At 40.3% G+C, this 17075-nt stretch overlaps 1 protein-coding gene across 2 annotated transcripts in view; it reads right to left on the bottom strand.

Moving 5' to 3' along the window:
* Positions 1-17075, bottom strand: part of SRL (sarcalumenin) — a 179633-nt gene that overhangs the window by 19121 nt on the left and 143437 nt on the right. Inside the window, exon 5 of one of the 2 annotated variants that reach the window (XM_085628461.1) lies at positions 6735-6770. The exons of the other annotated variant lie outside the window; for it this stretch is intronic. Within the exon in view, the coding sequence (XP_085484587.1) occupies positions 6735-6770 (36 nt within the window). The remainder of the gene's footprint in view (positions 1-6734; positions 6771-17075) is intronic. 2 annotated transcript variants of the gene reach the window in all.

The raw sequence follows: 17075 nt of genomic DNA, 5'->3' as shown, positions 1-17075 counted from the left end.
ATCCCACTGAATTATGGGACCTCATTGCCACCTTCACACCCGACATAGTCTTCCTCACTGAAAACTGGCTTGACCCCACATCCACCCCAGACATTGCCACAGCAATCCCTGATGGATATAAAATCATTCACCAGAACAGCCAAAAACCGGGAGGAGGAACAGCCATCAAAGAGACCATACAGTGTACCACCACCACTGACAACACCACCACCCCCATGAAACATCTAAACTTCAAGCTCCACATGGACAAAAAACAACCATCAGAGGCACCCTCGCATACCGACACCCAGGCTCCAGCTTCTGTAACACTATCGCAGACTTCATTGCACCCCCACCTTAGACTCCAATCACTACATCTTCCTCTGCGACCTAAATTTCCACATCGATGACCCCAATGACAAAAACACCGCACACCTCCTCGACACTGTGAGTAGCCTTGGACTGACCCAGAGAGTCCACGACCCTACACACACTGTAGGACACACGCTGCACCCAATTTTCACCTCCAGCAACCGCGTCAAATACAGCCATATCACAGAACTCACGTGGACCAATCACTCCACTGTCCACTTCAGCATCTCCAGCACCCGCAACGCCACCCCCAAGATGGCCATCGCCCCCCACTAGAGTGGGAATAAAATCTCAGAGACCACTGGGCAAACGCCCTCAACACCTCCAACCCTGCCACCAACCTTGAGCAGGGAGGGAAAAACTTCAAAGCCTGGATCACCGATTGCGCAGACAGCATCGTCCCAATCCAGAGCAACATCCAGGGAAAACCCTCTAAAAAGGCCAGCTGGTACATCCAAGATCTCAGAACAGCGAAACGAGACAGCAAACAGTTGGAGAGAAGATGGTGCACCAGCAAGGACACCTCAGAATGGGCAGCCTTCAAAACCTCCCTAAATCTCTACCATCACCTGCTGAGGGCAACACAGAAGACAGCCATTGCTGCACGCATCAAAACCAGTGCCAACAACACTAAAGAACTTTTCAACATCGTTAAGGAATTCTTGAAGCCTGCTGCCAGCGAAAACAACATCACACCCTTACAGGAACTGTACAACCTTGCCCACTTCTTTCACAACAAGATCGCAAGAATATACAAAATCTTCAAACCCCAACCACCACCTACGAGCTTCCTCGACAGATACACCACCACTGTAACCGACACGAACCATACACTGACCACCTGGAACATCCTCTTCACCCAGAACACAACCTACACAGTGATATCCATCCACTATAGAGCTCCCACAGACTCATGCCCGCACCACATCTTCAACCTCTGAAACCAAAGGATGTGCCAGGAACTCACTACTGCAACATTTCCAGACACCTGGAAACATGCTGAAGTCAGAACAGTAATTAAAAAACCCTCCACTAACCCCAGCAAACTCAAAAACTACTGCCCAATCCCCCTGCTCCCATTCCAGTGAAGGTACTGGAAGAGATCACCAACAATCAACTCACCGGAAGAATCCAGAGGATCTACCTCCCACCTTTCATCTCTGAACCCAAGGAGATCACTTGTGGTGTCCCCCAGGACTCATCCCTTAGCCCCATGCTCTTCAACGCATATATGACCCCACTGGTCAACATCATCGGATCCCATCCTCTCAGCATAATTTCTTGCACAGACGACACCCAACTCATCCTCTCACTCACTAACGTCCCCATCGCCACCAGAACCAACTTCCACAGATGCATGACAAACATCATCGACTGGTTGAAGTACAACTGCCTGCAACTGAACACAAACAAGATAGAAGTACAGATCTTAGGCAACAGCAGCAACACATGGAGCGACTCCTGGTGGCAAACAGACCTAGGACCTGCACCCGCACCCACTCCCTACAACCACACCAGAAACCTCGGAATCATCACTGACAACAAGCTCGCCATGAAATCACAGATAAAAAGCATCTTCTCTGTTTGCTTCCTCACTCTGCGCATGCTACGTAAAATCTTCAAGTGGCTACCCGTATACACGAGATGCACCGTGACACATGCCCTCATCACCAGCCGACTGGACTACAGCAATGCCCTCTGATAGGAATAGACGCATACATACAGAGACTTCAGACCATACGGAATGCTGCAGCCAAACACATCCTCTGCCTTCCCAGACTAACCCACATCACACCCCACCTCAGGAAACTCCATTAGCTCCCCATACAGAAGAGATGTCAATTCAAGCTGCTGACCCATGCACACAAGGCTCTACAAAACCAAGGACTTGCATACATTAAACACCGCCTGAACTTCCACCAACCATCGATAAGACTACGCTCCGCCTACCTTTCACTTGCCCATACTCCCCACATCTACCGAAGTAGAAGAGGAGGACGTTCGTTCTCCCACATCGCAGCAAAAACCTGAAGCAGCCTCCCCACACACCTCTGGACCAACACCTCACTTCTAGAATTCCGAATGACCCTCAAGACCTGGCTGGTCGAATAAGCCTGTTGGGCTTGGAAGAGCCTTGCAAGCGCTTGGATACCCCATCGGGTGATTAGGCACACTTTATAAATCCTGATTGATTGATCCCCAGAATAGTAGGGTAATCTGTATGTCATGGTTAAGGTGCCCTTTTTTGGAACGTCTTGCGTGGCCATTAACAGGCAGTAATCAATAGAAATGTCTTGTCTATATTTAGGGGTGTTCTATTCTAGTAAGTGTCTCAACACTAATTAAGGCTAGTGGATAACAAGGACAGACACAGAACTCTGGGACTTTGCTTTCCACTATGCTCTGCTCATTACCAGTGTTCCGCTTTGGTTACCAATTTGTAGCAACATTACCCAACTCAGTATTCTGGTCCCTGAAGTGAAATCCAGTGAAGTCTATTTGTATGTCCAAATGCCTATTTAGTATACTTTGAATAAGGATCTTCCAAGTGGGGTGTTGCTTACAAAAATCAAGTAGGAAACTTAGGTTTTCGGAAAAGGTATGTGAAGAATAACTGCTTTTCAGTGTATACACTTAAGCAACATGTTCTTTTCATAAGAATCTCAGCCACAGGTAAAGTGTTAAAAATAAATGTCACTGTAGGCAGCATTTGGAAATTTCTATGCACTTAACAAAGAATTTATAAAATCAAACCCACCGTTTTGTAAGTAGTACCAGCAGAAAACGACAGCTCTGTGGTGGCCATAGGTGATGTGTAGTGCGTTAACACCAATGTAAACTAAAACTAAATTGATTAATGTTATTTTAGCATGCTCCTGCAAAGGAAATAATGTTCCTATTTTTGTTCCAACTGGGCCTTAAGACAGACAAAATTACTTTCCTCCAAAAACTCTTTTCTTATTCTTTAGAAAGTAAGTGAGAAGTATTGGAATTGTTCACATACAATGGACACATGGGGGTAAACTGAACATATCCGCAGGTGCCTTTATTACTTTCATTTATTAGTTAAAATTTAAAAAGTCTACTGGGCAAGCTAGTCCTATGCTTTAGACCAGAGGCATGAAAAGGAAAAGGAGTGCTCTTGGAAGAAGATTGTGTCTCTGAAGATTGGTATGCTTGTCTGCTATGTATGTCTGAATGTTCTGCAGAGGTTCTCATATGTTTTACAGAAATGAGCGTGTTTGCTGCCATAAGCTGCTAAATAGTTTTAAAAAGTCAGGCAAATTTGCAAAGCAGAAGTTAGTATTTCCTGCCATAAGCAAGGATGATCACATCAAAAGCAGGCATTATATATCCATTTACATAACAAGTATTTTATACTTGTATCGTTCTAATTGATTTACAATATTGTTATGTAAAAACCAAAGGAGAGGAACTAGTGTCCTTTTCTTTACAACACAGAAAGAGGTACTATAGACGAGCTAAACTTTGTTTTACGTGTTTTCAGTTTTTCATTTTTTGAAACGTTTTACTTTAAATCCAAATATTTTTTGACTTTTTAAACTATTTTAAAGTTTATTTCCCTAGTAATCTAGTGAAATGTACTCTTTGATATAAGTCACAACGTTGTTCGATGAAACGCTTAAAAATATGTTTTTCCTATTTATGCTTTACCCTCATTAAAAGCCATTATCTGGAGTTTCGATTGAAGTAATGTATGCATACATGCAAGGAACAGGTAACAGCTGATTTATGGTGAATATGAGGGCGTATACTATACCCATGTAAAATACCTTGCATCGGAATAAGGCAAAAGAATGCACCATGCAGAATTCCAGATCAACCAATCAGATACCCCTTTAGGTTACAGAACACATTTAACTCTTGTAAAATGTACACGGACTATAACTACACTTTATTTTCCACGTGTACCAGCCTGTTGGCGCAATAGTGTTACCGTCAAAATTAATTGGAGTAAGTACCTAATGGAGAGGACTACAAATATCCTGAAGACTATAATCTGAGGGGTAATAGACTCAACCATGGGCCTGATTGGTTGAATTAAGTAGCAGCTTCCTGCATGAAGGGAGTCGACACACTGGTAATAGAAAACACATGCAGACTTCAATGTTAATATTAAAAAGCGAAATGCACCACCCCTGCCTTACAAGATCCATTAAGATGTCTGGCATGAATTTGGTACAGCAAATCTCTGGCACCCTGCCCCCTCCCATCTTATTTCTAGTCAAACAATACCATGACACTAATATGCAAAAACGCACAGAATTGTGTTTTTTACTATCCTGCGCCACTGAACACCTCTGCTTTTTATAGCAAACGCTGTTATATTCTGTAAACAACTCTTATACATATTGTCTAGTACAGAAGTTACATAAAATACCATGGCCCCAGCAAGAATAAAGTAATAAAAGAAGAAATCTGGGAGGAAAACAAAGAAATTTCTCTTTGAGAACTTCAAAACAAGAGCAACAATTTTTCCTTCAGACTACATTTCAATGATGGGTGAACAATTTAGTTCGCTATATGAGCAATTTCACATAATCACTCCCCTGAACTTGCTGTTCTGTATCTCTTAGGAAAGTGGGTTATAGTAACTGTTCACTATTCTACTCACAAGAGCATTTCCTCTTATACATCGGCCTTAGAATATGTCAGGTGGATGAAAAGACTGAATCTAAACACGTAACAGTTCAAGAAACCTTATCCCCTTAAAGGAGATTATTATTCCTGGTAAATTATACATAGGACCGTTCTACTAAGCATGAAGTTGTTCACTCTCACTAAAATACTTAAGTTCTGTAAGAACTGTACTTTTTTAGTTCCTAATCCTTATTACAGCGTTCTCAAAAAGATCGAAAGCATGGTTGGCTTTGCCCTTCATTTTTATTGGTCAACTTGGTGCTGCATGAATCCTAATCTTAAACATTAAGCACTGTCGTAAGTGTGTTTTTTTAAAACTGAATTCTAGTAAACATATAACCTCAGGTCAATCTTAAAATAAAGAGTAGTCCAAAAACGAACACCAGCCTAAAGGCAAACAAAAACGCTTCGCACAAAACAAACAATGCCCAGCAAACATGAAAAGCAGTGCAAAAATCAAAGGAAAAAATACGTTAAAAAAAATGTAAAATGTTTAACAGAAAGTAGAAAGTTAAGCCAAATAGAAGCCTCACAGTTAAAGTATAAACACTAACAATCGTATGCAAAAAGTCAAAGATTAATAAAAGCATTGACAGCAGAACAAAGACCAACAAAATAAAAAAAAAACTATTGTTAAAACAGCAAATGCCTAAGATTAGTTCCTAACTAATAGTGACAGTGTTGTGTATGGACATACATGAAACTCTAGTTCAGGTGCTGTGGCTCTTCATGTTCTCTGCCCAAGTTATGTGCTTGAACTGGGAAATGAAACAACAATTTAGCTATACTTCAGGAGCAATCCCTACAGAGAGGCTATCAATTCACATCTCACCTGACGAATTTCATAAAGGTGGCAAGTGTTGTAATTAGGTAGTAAAAACCACCTGTAACTTATGATGTCTCACAAAGACATCAGGTACCTGCCTACCTCAGATTTCATGTTTGATAACAGATGATTCCACACCAGCGGCTTACTGGGAAAGGGTTAAGAAAAAGAAACAATGGACAGTGAAAAAAGACAAATGACACAAAGAAAGCAACTAAGAATATGTAAAGACAACCAACACAATGTAGAACAAAATCCTCCCAAAAACTGGAATGAAGACAAAGACAAACATGCATTGGCTGATACAAAGACAGTAATAAGAGCCAAGAAATGCACAGTGCCACAAACAAGGAAAATAATAACAATTCTAGGACAATGATGAACATGTTGAAATCACCTAGTAAGCTCATACACCAACCAGCACAAACAAGAAACAAAAGCAAGGAGTATTGCAACAATGAACACTAATGCAAAGGGAGACTAATACTTGCCAAACTTTATCGTTCCTTAAATTTATCAAGGAAAAGGAGGTTTCACAAATTAAAGTGATAGCCCCTAAACAGTAAGAGAAAACAAAACTCAACATATGTAAACTGACAATCATTTTTTCCGCTCATCACAGCCTCCGACCGCCTATACTGAGGTATTGGTTGTGCACATTGCCTAAATATCGGAATATCTTCTTTCTTAAAGGAATAGTAAGTCGGAAGATAATTTAAAGTAAGACATAAGCTTCTACCTCACTTGATCTTTAATACTTGTTTATTAAAAGCCTGTACACTGGAACCCAATACTGTACTGCTTCATCATTTTAATGGATCATTGAAAGGTGAGAGGACAACAACGCTGACAACTCTCTGCTGGTAGCATGCTGGTGGGAGAAAGTCATACCAACCTGTGTCAGAGTTCCCAAGGGTTCGTCCTTGGTAAGCTGTTAGCAGAGGGGAACGGGAGATAAAAATACATAAAGACACAAGACTAAGTGATTAAGGCAGGGAAAGGAACACATATTATAGGTAATGTCTACGGAAGATAGGAAAAATGTAAGTATAGACTCGGATTCCTTGTCAAACAAGAATAAAGGAACATTAAGTGAAGAAACACTGCATAAACAATAATGAGTCGTTTTATTGGACCAAGTGGTATGTTAGGCCTATTGGAGCTAAGCTTCTGCATCAGCTATGACTACATGCTCTAATAGCACAGAGTACTCTTACAGCTCTCAAACATGGCAGTCAGCCCACCTTGCCTCTGAGGTGAGAACAAATGCTCCTTTGCATTCTGCCCAGGAAGATTTGGCACTAAGAATGCAAGCCCAGACCAAAGCCACAAATTACTAATGCAGTATAAAAATAGTGCCTGCTTTACATGAGTCAGTTCTTTCCAAGGCAACCACTATTTTTGGATGGGTGATGTCACTGGTGATAGATATAATGTCCCCAGGTGTTAAGCCGAATTGGGCAGGGCCAGCTGCTACTTTGGCAAGGTCCATTCAGTGCTGCCGAGCATACTTTGATCCAAAAGTGTGACTGCAAAAATGCACGTAGACGATTCTACTGCTTCCCCCGTGATCAAATATAAATGAAGTGTAAAGTCAGGTTTCCCCTCAGATTGCACATGTCCATCATTTTTACAGCATACATATGGCATGGACATTTAAACCAATTGTCCTAAAGAAATGGGCAAGGCAAAATCCAGTTGAAAATATCTGCAGGCAGTTATGTATTTTGCTGTTTTAACATAAACATTTGGTTAAACAATAGTTAAACACTTCTTCTCTCCACTTGATGTTTGTCACAAATAATTTTGAGATACAAAAGGCCCCTTTTGAGCAACTGTAAAAAATGGTATCCCTACTTGACGTGTACATTTTGGGGTGGGATTTCAAATAAACCTGAATGAGTAGAATGGTGATTTTATGGATTTAAATCTAAAAGCCACTTAAGGGCGTCCCTGAGGAAAGCATCGTCAACATCAAAAATTGAAAACGTATTCTCTGGCACAAGGATATTGTATCAAAGATATTGAAATTCTGCCTGGTGAACAAAATTCTAGTCAAGTGATTGCCAATAGTATCCTTGATCACAAGTATTCTTTTGGTTTATTTAATCTAACAGACTTTTAGCAAAATCAACTGAAAGTGTGCCCTCTGCCAGAACAATCAGAAGATCCTAGCCTTCATCTGAAACTGAGCAAGAAAAGAGCTGCAGCATAATCAGTACCGTATTGTATCCAGAATTCTGCTGTGAACCTTACCTAAACAGAGCCCAGGCAAATACCCTTCATATTTAAAATCTAGTACAATTGAAAAGATGGCAGAGTTAGACACGTGCTACAATCCAAACCTTGGCATAACATGAACCCTAGGTTAATCAAAGCCTGATTGTACTAGAGTTCTGACATAGTGAATACATTACCATAACATTATCGCACTGCATGGCGCCAAATGGGAAAAGTAGAATGTTTTTAGGAGAAGCAGATTTCTACAGCATCTTGTCTCAGGGACAAGAAGATTTTTCAAATAAATTTCTACATGCCTGTGGTGTACAATAGAAAAGTGTTTTTTCAGCATTGTAATTTTCTTTTCAGTTGTTTGCACTTTGCTAAACCAGTTACGAGTTTTACGTAATTTTACCCTACCATTTCTTCAAAGACAATTTTCTTCTGACATTCTATATAATTTTTTGTGTGAAAGTTACTCACACCTTACCTGCTTTTAAGGTACCCATGTTTAAACAGTTAGGCAACTTCATTGGTCAAATATGAAATGAGGATGGTTTTCTCCGAAAAGAAAGTAAGCTGTCCTCTCCAATTCACCGCGATAAATAAAAGAAATAGAAACTGAACTGAATTAGTGTATCCTTTGGAGTAGAGATTTACTTTCCCTGTTCAGAGATGCCAACTACACATCAATGGTCATATTCAGGCAACCATGGGAAGGAGTGGAAAGGGGAATTTCCTTTCAGTAAAGCAGCCTTTCCTTCAACCCCACAGGCAGACATCAATAAGAATTCCTCACTGCTCAGAAGACCAAATACATCAGAAAACTGGGGGTTGGAGAAGGTGACAAAGCCACCACAAAGAAGCTGAGGAAACCTTACACTGGTGGGTCAGGACAACTAATGTGATAAAGGGATCAGAAACCGAAGTGACCATTTTCTCAGATCCACTCCATTGAGGTTTAAATGTTCGCTTGGGGGGGATTTGAGGGGTCACATAGTACCATGTTTTTGAAACTCTCAAGAAAAACACTTTATTTATACACATGTTGAAATTCATAACAGATCACCACCTCCAAAACCCGTTTTACCTATGATGCCAGCACAACTGGTCCAATTCAGATATACAAACCCATGACAAGGTCTTACAACACAAGGCAAGAATACTGGGATCAGGTAGTAGTCTAATAACTCTGGCATCTTGCCCTGATAAGGAACTTATACCAGCCAGAACTTACATGATAGGGGAGCAAAAAGACACAGTGGACCACCTGAGCAGAATTCTGAATGGCTTTTAATTAATTCATTTAATTTTAATCTGAGATCTCAGCTACAAAAATATCTTCAGTGTATGAAGTAATCCAGACATCAATTTGTTTCCTATGTCCGAAGATCCCATCTACCTAAACTGTGCCTCCAGGTTTCAAGACTCAAAGTTGGTGGGGAAAGCCTTGTTAAATCCTCTCCCAGAGGTTTTGCTGTATGACATAGATATGCCTACAGAAATAAGATCTTATTTCTTCAGCAATGTTCAGGTTTAGGGGCTCCTGGGTTTAAGAAAGATAGAGCTTGATGGGTTGTTTCTAGTAAACAACTATGGTAAATAAATGACAATATCAATCTTTAATTGCTGATGTACGATTAAAAAGTTTTAAAATAAATACAAATTCATTTTAAGAAAGGAATATGATAGGTACATTGAATGTTTCTGGCCTGGATAAAAAAGGTCCCATTCTACCAGATTAAAAGTGTCCCTGCTGCCTTCCTTTGGAATATGTTGAGCAGCCATGTGGAAGTCCATGTATGTTTTTGTAACTAACATTTGCTTGACTCTGGTGTGAGGAAATGCACTCACTTGGATAATTTGCCCTCATTAATCTGTTTACTTAATATTTGTTTTCTCCTCTTCCCACCTCCCAGGTTTAGTATAGGTACTGCTCGCTATTCTATATTAACAGTTATGAATGGTGATGAATAATCAGTGATCAAGATGTCAAGTGTTTCTTCCACTTATCCTTTGATAGTAGTTCTTCATCACGGGCAAATTCATCACAAAGAAGACTGATATCTTTCAAGGAAATACAAAGAGAGCTGAGAGGACGGGGCTAGAGACGGACAATGTAGGTGCTCAAGGGCTTCCCCTTATAAAAGGTAATACTTTTTTTATTTTTAACTACTGTTATATGTTATTAAAGGTGTACCAGGATCCCGCTCGACCACAGGGAATAGCCAAGCAGTTATGATCATAAGGATAGTGAACTGCTATTATATGTACATAACACTTCCTTCCCTGCTCCACTTAGAAATGTCTTTCCTATCCTCTGCTAGTTATTGCTTGTTACAGGTATTACAGGTATTCCAACCAAACTTGTCATTTAAGATCTACGCAAGAATTTATATTATTTTCATGAAATATAAAATGTTAGGATAATACAAAAATAAACATAACTTTTGTACTCAACTAAGGTTAAACCATTTATGTTTATAAGGGTTTAAAAGCTGGAATTAACTACTGTCTCTATCTCTAACATCCTCTTTTTTTTACTAAAATATTTTTATTGAGGATTTTACAAAACAAGACAGCATGGAACACAACATATTGATAGCATAAAAAGTCATCCAGCAAGTTGCCATTCAGTGCAGAATCACAGTAAGCTGGACAATCTCAGACTGTACACATGCGGCAGCCAAGACGATGCCTGGAAGGAAGGGCCAATGAAGGGGCACAATAGATATGAAGTCTGCACACATATTTGCAAACGATATTCAAGACAATACAAATGAACCATTGAGCATTAAAGGTTGAAAAAATGCCTCTGATGACTGGCACTTCACCAGGTAGAAATAAGGCCTTGTAAGGGGGAGAAAAGGACATGGGAGAGGGATGGGAAAGGGGTGCGAAGTGAGATGAGCCCATCGCCCCCATAGTAGTTTACGCTATACCAATGGGATGCCCTAATTGAATAATTGGAGCGCTCTGATCCTGGGAGGTGTAAAGCAGGAGTATTCCACGTGAATGAAATAATCTAGCTATCAAGGGCTGCCAAATGTGGGTGAACGTAGTATCTGTGTGTGCTATCTTATGAGACAAAAGCACTATGGCCAAGACATACCAGAGGCTTGGGTGACGTGAGGAGCAGAGGGCTTCTTCCAGTGAAAAGCAATGAGTTTCTGGGCAGTGCCAAGCATATGACTTATAAGGCGCCAATCTATGAGGGTTATCGCTTCCAATTCTACAGGGCGGATGCCTAAAACTCAAGTATTATAGGAGTCTGGGAGAGGTAAGCGCGAAACTCCCTTGATATGGCCAAGGATCTCTTTCCAGTACGTGGTGATGAGAGAACATGACCACCATATGTGAGGAAATCTCCAGGTGCTGTACTACATTGCCAGCATAGAGCAGAGGTAGTGGGTAACATCCTCTTTTGATTTTAATTTTATTTTTATTCCAACTTTCTTTTATGTGACTCGAATTGAACTAAAGTCCAAATGTTTCAAAAGCTCCAATGTATCACAAATCTTTAGGTGTGTGTTGCACTGTTGATAGTTTCAAAGATACTGGATGATTTTATCAAAAAATGCAACCGAGTTAAACAAAAACTACATGTCACCCCACGTTTTAAGACTATCGGCCAACATCAAAACAAAGGCTATTTAATTAACAGTTCTGGAAATGTATCTACTAACTGGAGATAAAACTCTGAGTAAGAATTGACAACCAAACAAGAAATCAACACTACAGTTAAAAACAAAAAAGCATAGACTAAAGTGAAACTAAGTTGAAAGTAAAACTAAATCTAAACTTGTCTTTCAGATGAATATGAACTGCACATTCCAAAGGCTGCACAGTGAGTGTTGCTCCTGAAGTTCACGAAAAATATTATGTATCGCCCATTTATGAATGACCTTTATGGTGTAATATAATGGTAGGATAGGATATAGCCGCGCAGAAGACTCATTGAATTTAAGAAGATAACCTCTTCTAGAGGGTGGTCTTTTACTCAGACTAGTGATTTCAGTCTGGTATGTTGGGTTGTCCTCATATCAAAGACTGGTGAGAGTGTGGCAAAGTTCCTCTCTTCCAAATTGTTCAATTGGTTGCCCCATGCTGACACTAGTACAGTTTTGCATCCTTGGAGAGGACTAAAACCTGACTGACTCTTGGTGGGCGAAACCAGATGATTGACAATCAATCAATCAAAAACTCTTTATTTCGGCCACCTGGGTCATAAAAGTACAATCCATCACACTAACGACATATATCATAAGACGGATAAAAAAAAAAGAAATATATATATATATATCCTGCTCCAGAACTTCAAACAGAACAATGTTGTTCTAGTAACCCGATAATAAAGAACGGGTTATTCTCCTGACTCGTGAGTGCTGTCTCTTCTTTTGAAGTTCTGGAGCTGGATATTTATCGCGGTACCATCACCACGAACTAAGACAAGCACCCACCTCGGAGTGCTCATCGTGTAATGGTGGACTCTGAGCTTGGAGATATTTATATATATACATATATGTATATACATGCATATTTACAAGCACATACTTGTAAAAATGAGACATATCATTAAAAGTGAAATGTAAAAAAAAATAATAATAAATAAGCCAGTAGGGTCTGAATAAGACACGCTGAGATGTGAATCATCAAACGGGAGAGCGCCCTAGGGCTTTTTTACGTAGTACCCACATTGCACCCAGACATTTTGCAATAAAAATAACCATTGGTATGGAAGAGTCTGATTTAAAAATATGGAGAGCATCCTTGTGGTTCCGTACACCTGCAAATCGTTGACAGCCAGTTGTTCCGGGGGAATAAATAGCCTGGGCAAGCGGACATAACATGTGATACACTTTCCTTCTGGTGGACAAATATAGGACAGGTACTGCTTCCTTCACCCTTGCAGCCTGATGCAAACAACCTAAGGGGTAGGGTGCCTATACGAAACTGAAAGCAAAGTTTTCTTTGCAGTGGAACCATCACCACGTCCCAGAATAATTCCCGCCCCCAACATGACTTAATGTCCATATAATCACTTGTCAGCTTCTGAGCAACCTCTGCCTCCACAAAAGACCAGTATTTTATTTTCATCGCAGCCTTAGATGGAAAGACAGATGTATTCGGTAGATCCCACAAATCAGGAAGTCCTAATTAATACATGGCTGACTTCATGTTTGAGAGCCATGGGATTGAATTAAATTGGTCAGCCTTCATGACATCCTTTAAACTATTAGCATATTGAGTTAGCTCGGGAGTGGTCCACAAGTGCCAACCAGTACAACAAGGGCTGCAGGCGAATTTTAAACGTGTCCCTAGTAACACGTAAATCACAAAACAGTGGGTATAATGGAGTACTAGTTGGGAGATAAGTCAGGTTTCTAAGAAACTTGCTCTCAAATTTTGTGATGTCATTGTGTTTAGAGAACCTGCACAGCTCGGCCGCATACAGGGCTGACCCCAGACCATTGACTTCGTAGATTTTGAGTGCAGGAGAAATGGGTTTAGAGTAAGACGTCAAAAACTCCTTAAGCGTTGCACCAGAAATCTACTCTAGCCTGTGTATGGCCTTTCTAATGTGTGGTTGCCAAGACATATCCTCTGCAAAGGTAACCCTCAGGTATACTAAGGAATCTACTGGTTCTATAGGAGTGCCTCCCAGAGTTAATTTGCTCTTAAAAGATTTATGTTGCTTAAAGGACATCACCTCGGTCTTTGAAGTATTAATTTCCGAGCCCCGATCCACACAGAATTCGTTAAAACGATCCAAAAGTTTCTGACTATCAACTTTATCAGAATTTTCGAACGGGTAGAATGATGACTGAGAAGAAGAGAAAACAGCTATTAAGTGATCTTAATAATGGAACAATATTTATCAAGAATCAGAAAATGAAGTCATGGCTTTTTAAGTAGAGGACAATCAATGTCTTTTTGAGGGCTATTGTGGGCAAAACAAATAAAATGAACGATAGATTACTTAGATGACAGAAGATTGGACATTCTCTAAATTATATTGTTAGATTACTGTGGATGGAACCTAGTACAGAATATGTGTGTTTGATTGAGTGTAATATGCAGGGAAACATCAAATGTAATAACTAGAGAAAATTAAATGGGTATTGTAAGGTTGTGGAATTCGGAGGAGAAGCTATAAAATGGGTGGAATGCAGTACATATTGTGCTAATTGTGATCTAGAGTGTTAATAAATCTATGCTGTTTTGGAGATGTTCTTGTTGAGGATAACAGTGAGTCATTACAAAGGATTTGTGAGACTTGAATTGTGGATCTGACTAGGAACACTGGCAGAGATCTTTGGTCACTGGATCTATTTAAAGTCATCCATTTTTATCAGTATTGATCTGGTAATTTTAATTTGCTTTCTTGAGAGGTAGCTCTGGATAGATGCCTTGTCTACACTACTATTTATGCCAGATGGTTTTCTTCCTTCAAGATGTACAGAGTCAACTGGGCTTTTGTATTTAAGACACCAGATACAGACTGACTCACAGAAATTAAACATTTAAATAAGATCTTCTAAAAGAATCATTTGAAAATGCATGCAATGTCAAATAAATTGTAATGTAAAAAAATTGTTTTGAGTGATAGTCCTATTAACTTATGAGTGGTAATGGTAACAGCGTTAAATTGTTTTGTAAAATATCACACAAATCATCATATTTGCAAAACAAAGACTGAGTTTCCTGCCTAACAGGGTGGGGGAGTAAAGAAGTGTGGGGTATCCGTGCTAGTAATGTCTAAAAACAAGAAGTAACTATGTTCATAATATAATAAAATGACAGGGCAGCACCTTCCCTGTACTTGGGGATGAAACTAATGGGCAATTTTGCAGCAGTATCTGCCATTATGTTAAGCAACATAAAGGGGAGCAGCAGGTTACCTATTACTATATCAGCTGTGTAATAACTTACGATCCTGAACAATGAAGTATAAGATGTATCGATGTCAACTGGAATTTTATGTCAAACCCAATAAAGTTTGTTTTAAAAAAAAAAAAGGGGGAGCAGCAGGGTTGGCCATACGTCAACATGTAAGGGTTTTGATTTATGCACGGCAGGATTGCGACTACCTAAAAGTAGCAAAGAAACATATGCTACGCTAGTAGAGAGAATTTGGAAACCAGACCTGGTAAACCACAACTGAGGAGTCATTCTGAAAAGGATAACTCTAAGCTAGCACCTGACTCTTCAACAAAGAAGAAGAGGGACAATAAACAAAAAATCAAGACAAAATCACGGGGTGGGTCTCCTCAACAGGAAGCCATTGAAAAATGATATAATCTTCGAAACACTGATACTAATAGAACGCCTGACAGGTATCAGGATACCAGGGCCGGACTCGCCCTAGTGGGCACCGGCGTTTTCCCAGTGGCCCGGAAGGGTGGGTGCTGGTTTTGGGCCCCTGGGGGGACCGTTTTGCAGCACGGCTGCAATATAGACCGCCTGTAACAAAAGTGGCAGCAGTATTGGTGCTTGTTCCAGAGTAGGTAAAACATTCATACGCCAAGGAGTGGGCATTAGCACTAGCTCCTGCATTATACTGCAACGATGAGGGGTGGGGTGACGGTTCTCCTCATTGTGAGATCCCATTGAGGATGCTTGACAAGAGTGGATCGCATAATCTTGGGGTTTGCTTACATGTGCTACAAATTCAATTTAAAAAAATCTAAAATGGTCCACCTCATTATCCTTTTTCTGGGATATGAGCTGTCAAGTGAAGGCAAAAGACTTGCGGCACACTTCCTAGAGAAATGTGCGCTGCTTCATCCACCAACAACATTGAAAAGACTACAATCCATATTGGGATTCCTAAATTTTGGTAGAACATATTCTAGATTATGCAGAATGGGTTAAACCATTCTACAACCTGATACGTCAAGACTTCTCAAGCACACATTGGACACAGGAACACAAACATATTTTACGTTCAGTAGAAGCTGACATGATAGCTTCCAAACATTTACACACACACACATGAACACTACGAACCTGGTGATCCGCATCATCGAGGGAACATCAGGGTACACTTATGTCACGTTCAACGAAGGTGACATGGTACCAATTACATATAAATCACATTTATACACCAATGCTGAAAAATGTTTTGCACCTACTGAAAAAATCCTAACAGCAGTGCAGATTGCTTTAGTGAGAGAGAGAACCCCGGCTCAGGGTAAATGCAGAATCGTTGTGACCCGGGTACCGACCTTAGAAGCTGTTACCATATCAAGCGTTCCAAATGCTAAGGCTTTATATCCATAATGAATACAATGGGCTAACTCACTCACTGCAAAAGATGTAGATTATAGATTTGATTCTACACTTCAAACACAAGCCTTCCTGCAGCATAAACAGAAATATCCGCAGCCTGATGAATTAATGGCTCTAGATCGCTATGATTACACCAAATGTGCTGATGGGTCTGCCCAGGCTGTGGTAGGGACTTAGCACCAATACACAGCTGCATGCACAATTATAAAAGGGTGCATGAATGATGGAGCATTCAAACCTGAGAAATCCTACATGCAGTCAATGGTGACTGCACAGTGCAGCTGGCAGAACTAAAGGCTCTAATTTTGGCATTATAAAATACGGACCACGGATTCCCAACACTCGTAGTTTGTGATTCATATTACTGTGTCCAGTCCTATAATGAAAACCTACACTATTGCAGCCAGAATGGATTCAGAGATTCAAAGGGCTGCACAATAAAACACAAGTTGCTTTGGGAAAAGGTGGCAAAGCTGAAATATTGCTTGCCACGGACTCATGTAATACACATATTGAGTCATCAACGTGTTGGCGTTCATGTTGTAGGTAATTCCATTGTCGATGAAGCCATAAAAGCAACAGTTCTCACTGCTGCAGTTACAGCAATCACTTATTCTAACACGAGGATAGACAGAGACATCATGGTGGCTGTCAGCGCTGAATGCGACAGCACCCACGTGCCTGAAGGCTTTCCACTCAAGTACTTCTACAAGTTAGATGCACA

Source organism: Triturus cristatus, chromosome 10 (assembly GCF_964204655.1).
Source record: "Triturus cristatus chromosome 10, aTriCri1.1, whole genome shotgun sequence".
In the NCBI taxonomy this organism is placed as follows: domain Eukaryota; kingdom Metazoa; phylum Chordata; class Amphibia; order Caudata; family Salamandridae; genus Triturus; species Triturus cristatus.
The sequence above is the reverse complement of the archived record's forward strand: the minus strand, read 5'-3'. Positions and strand labels throughout refer to the sequence as shown.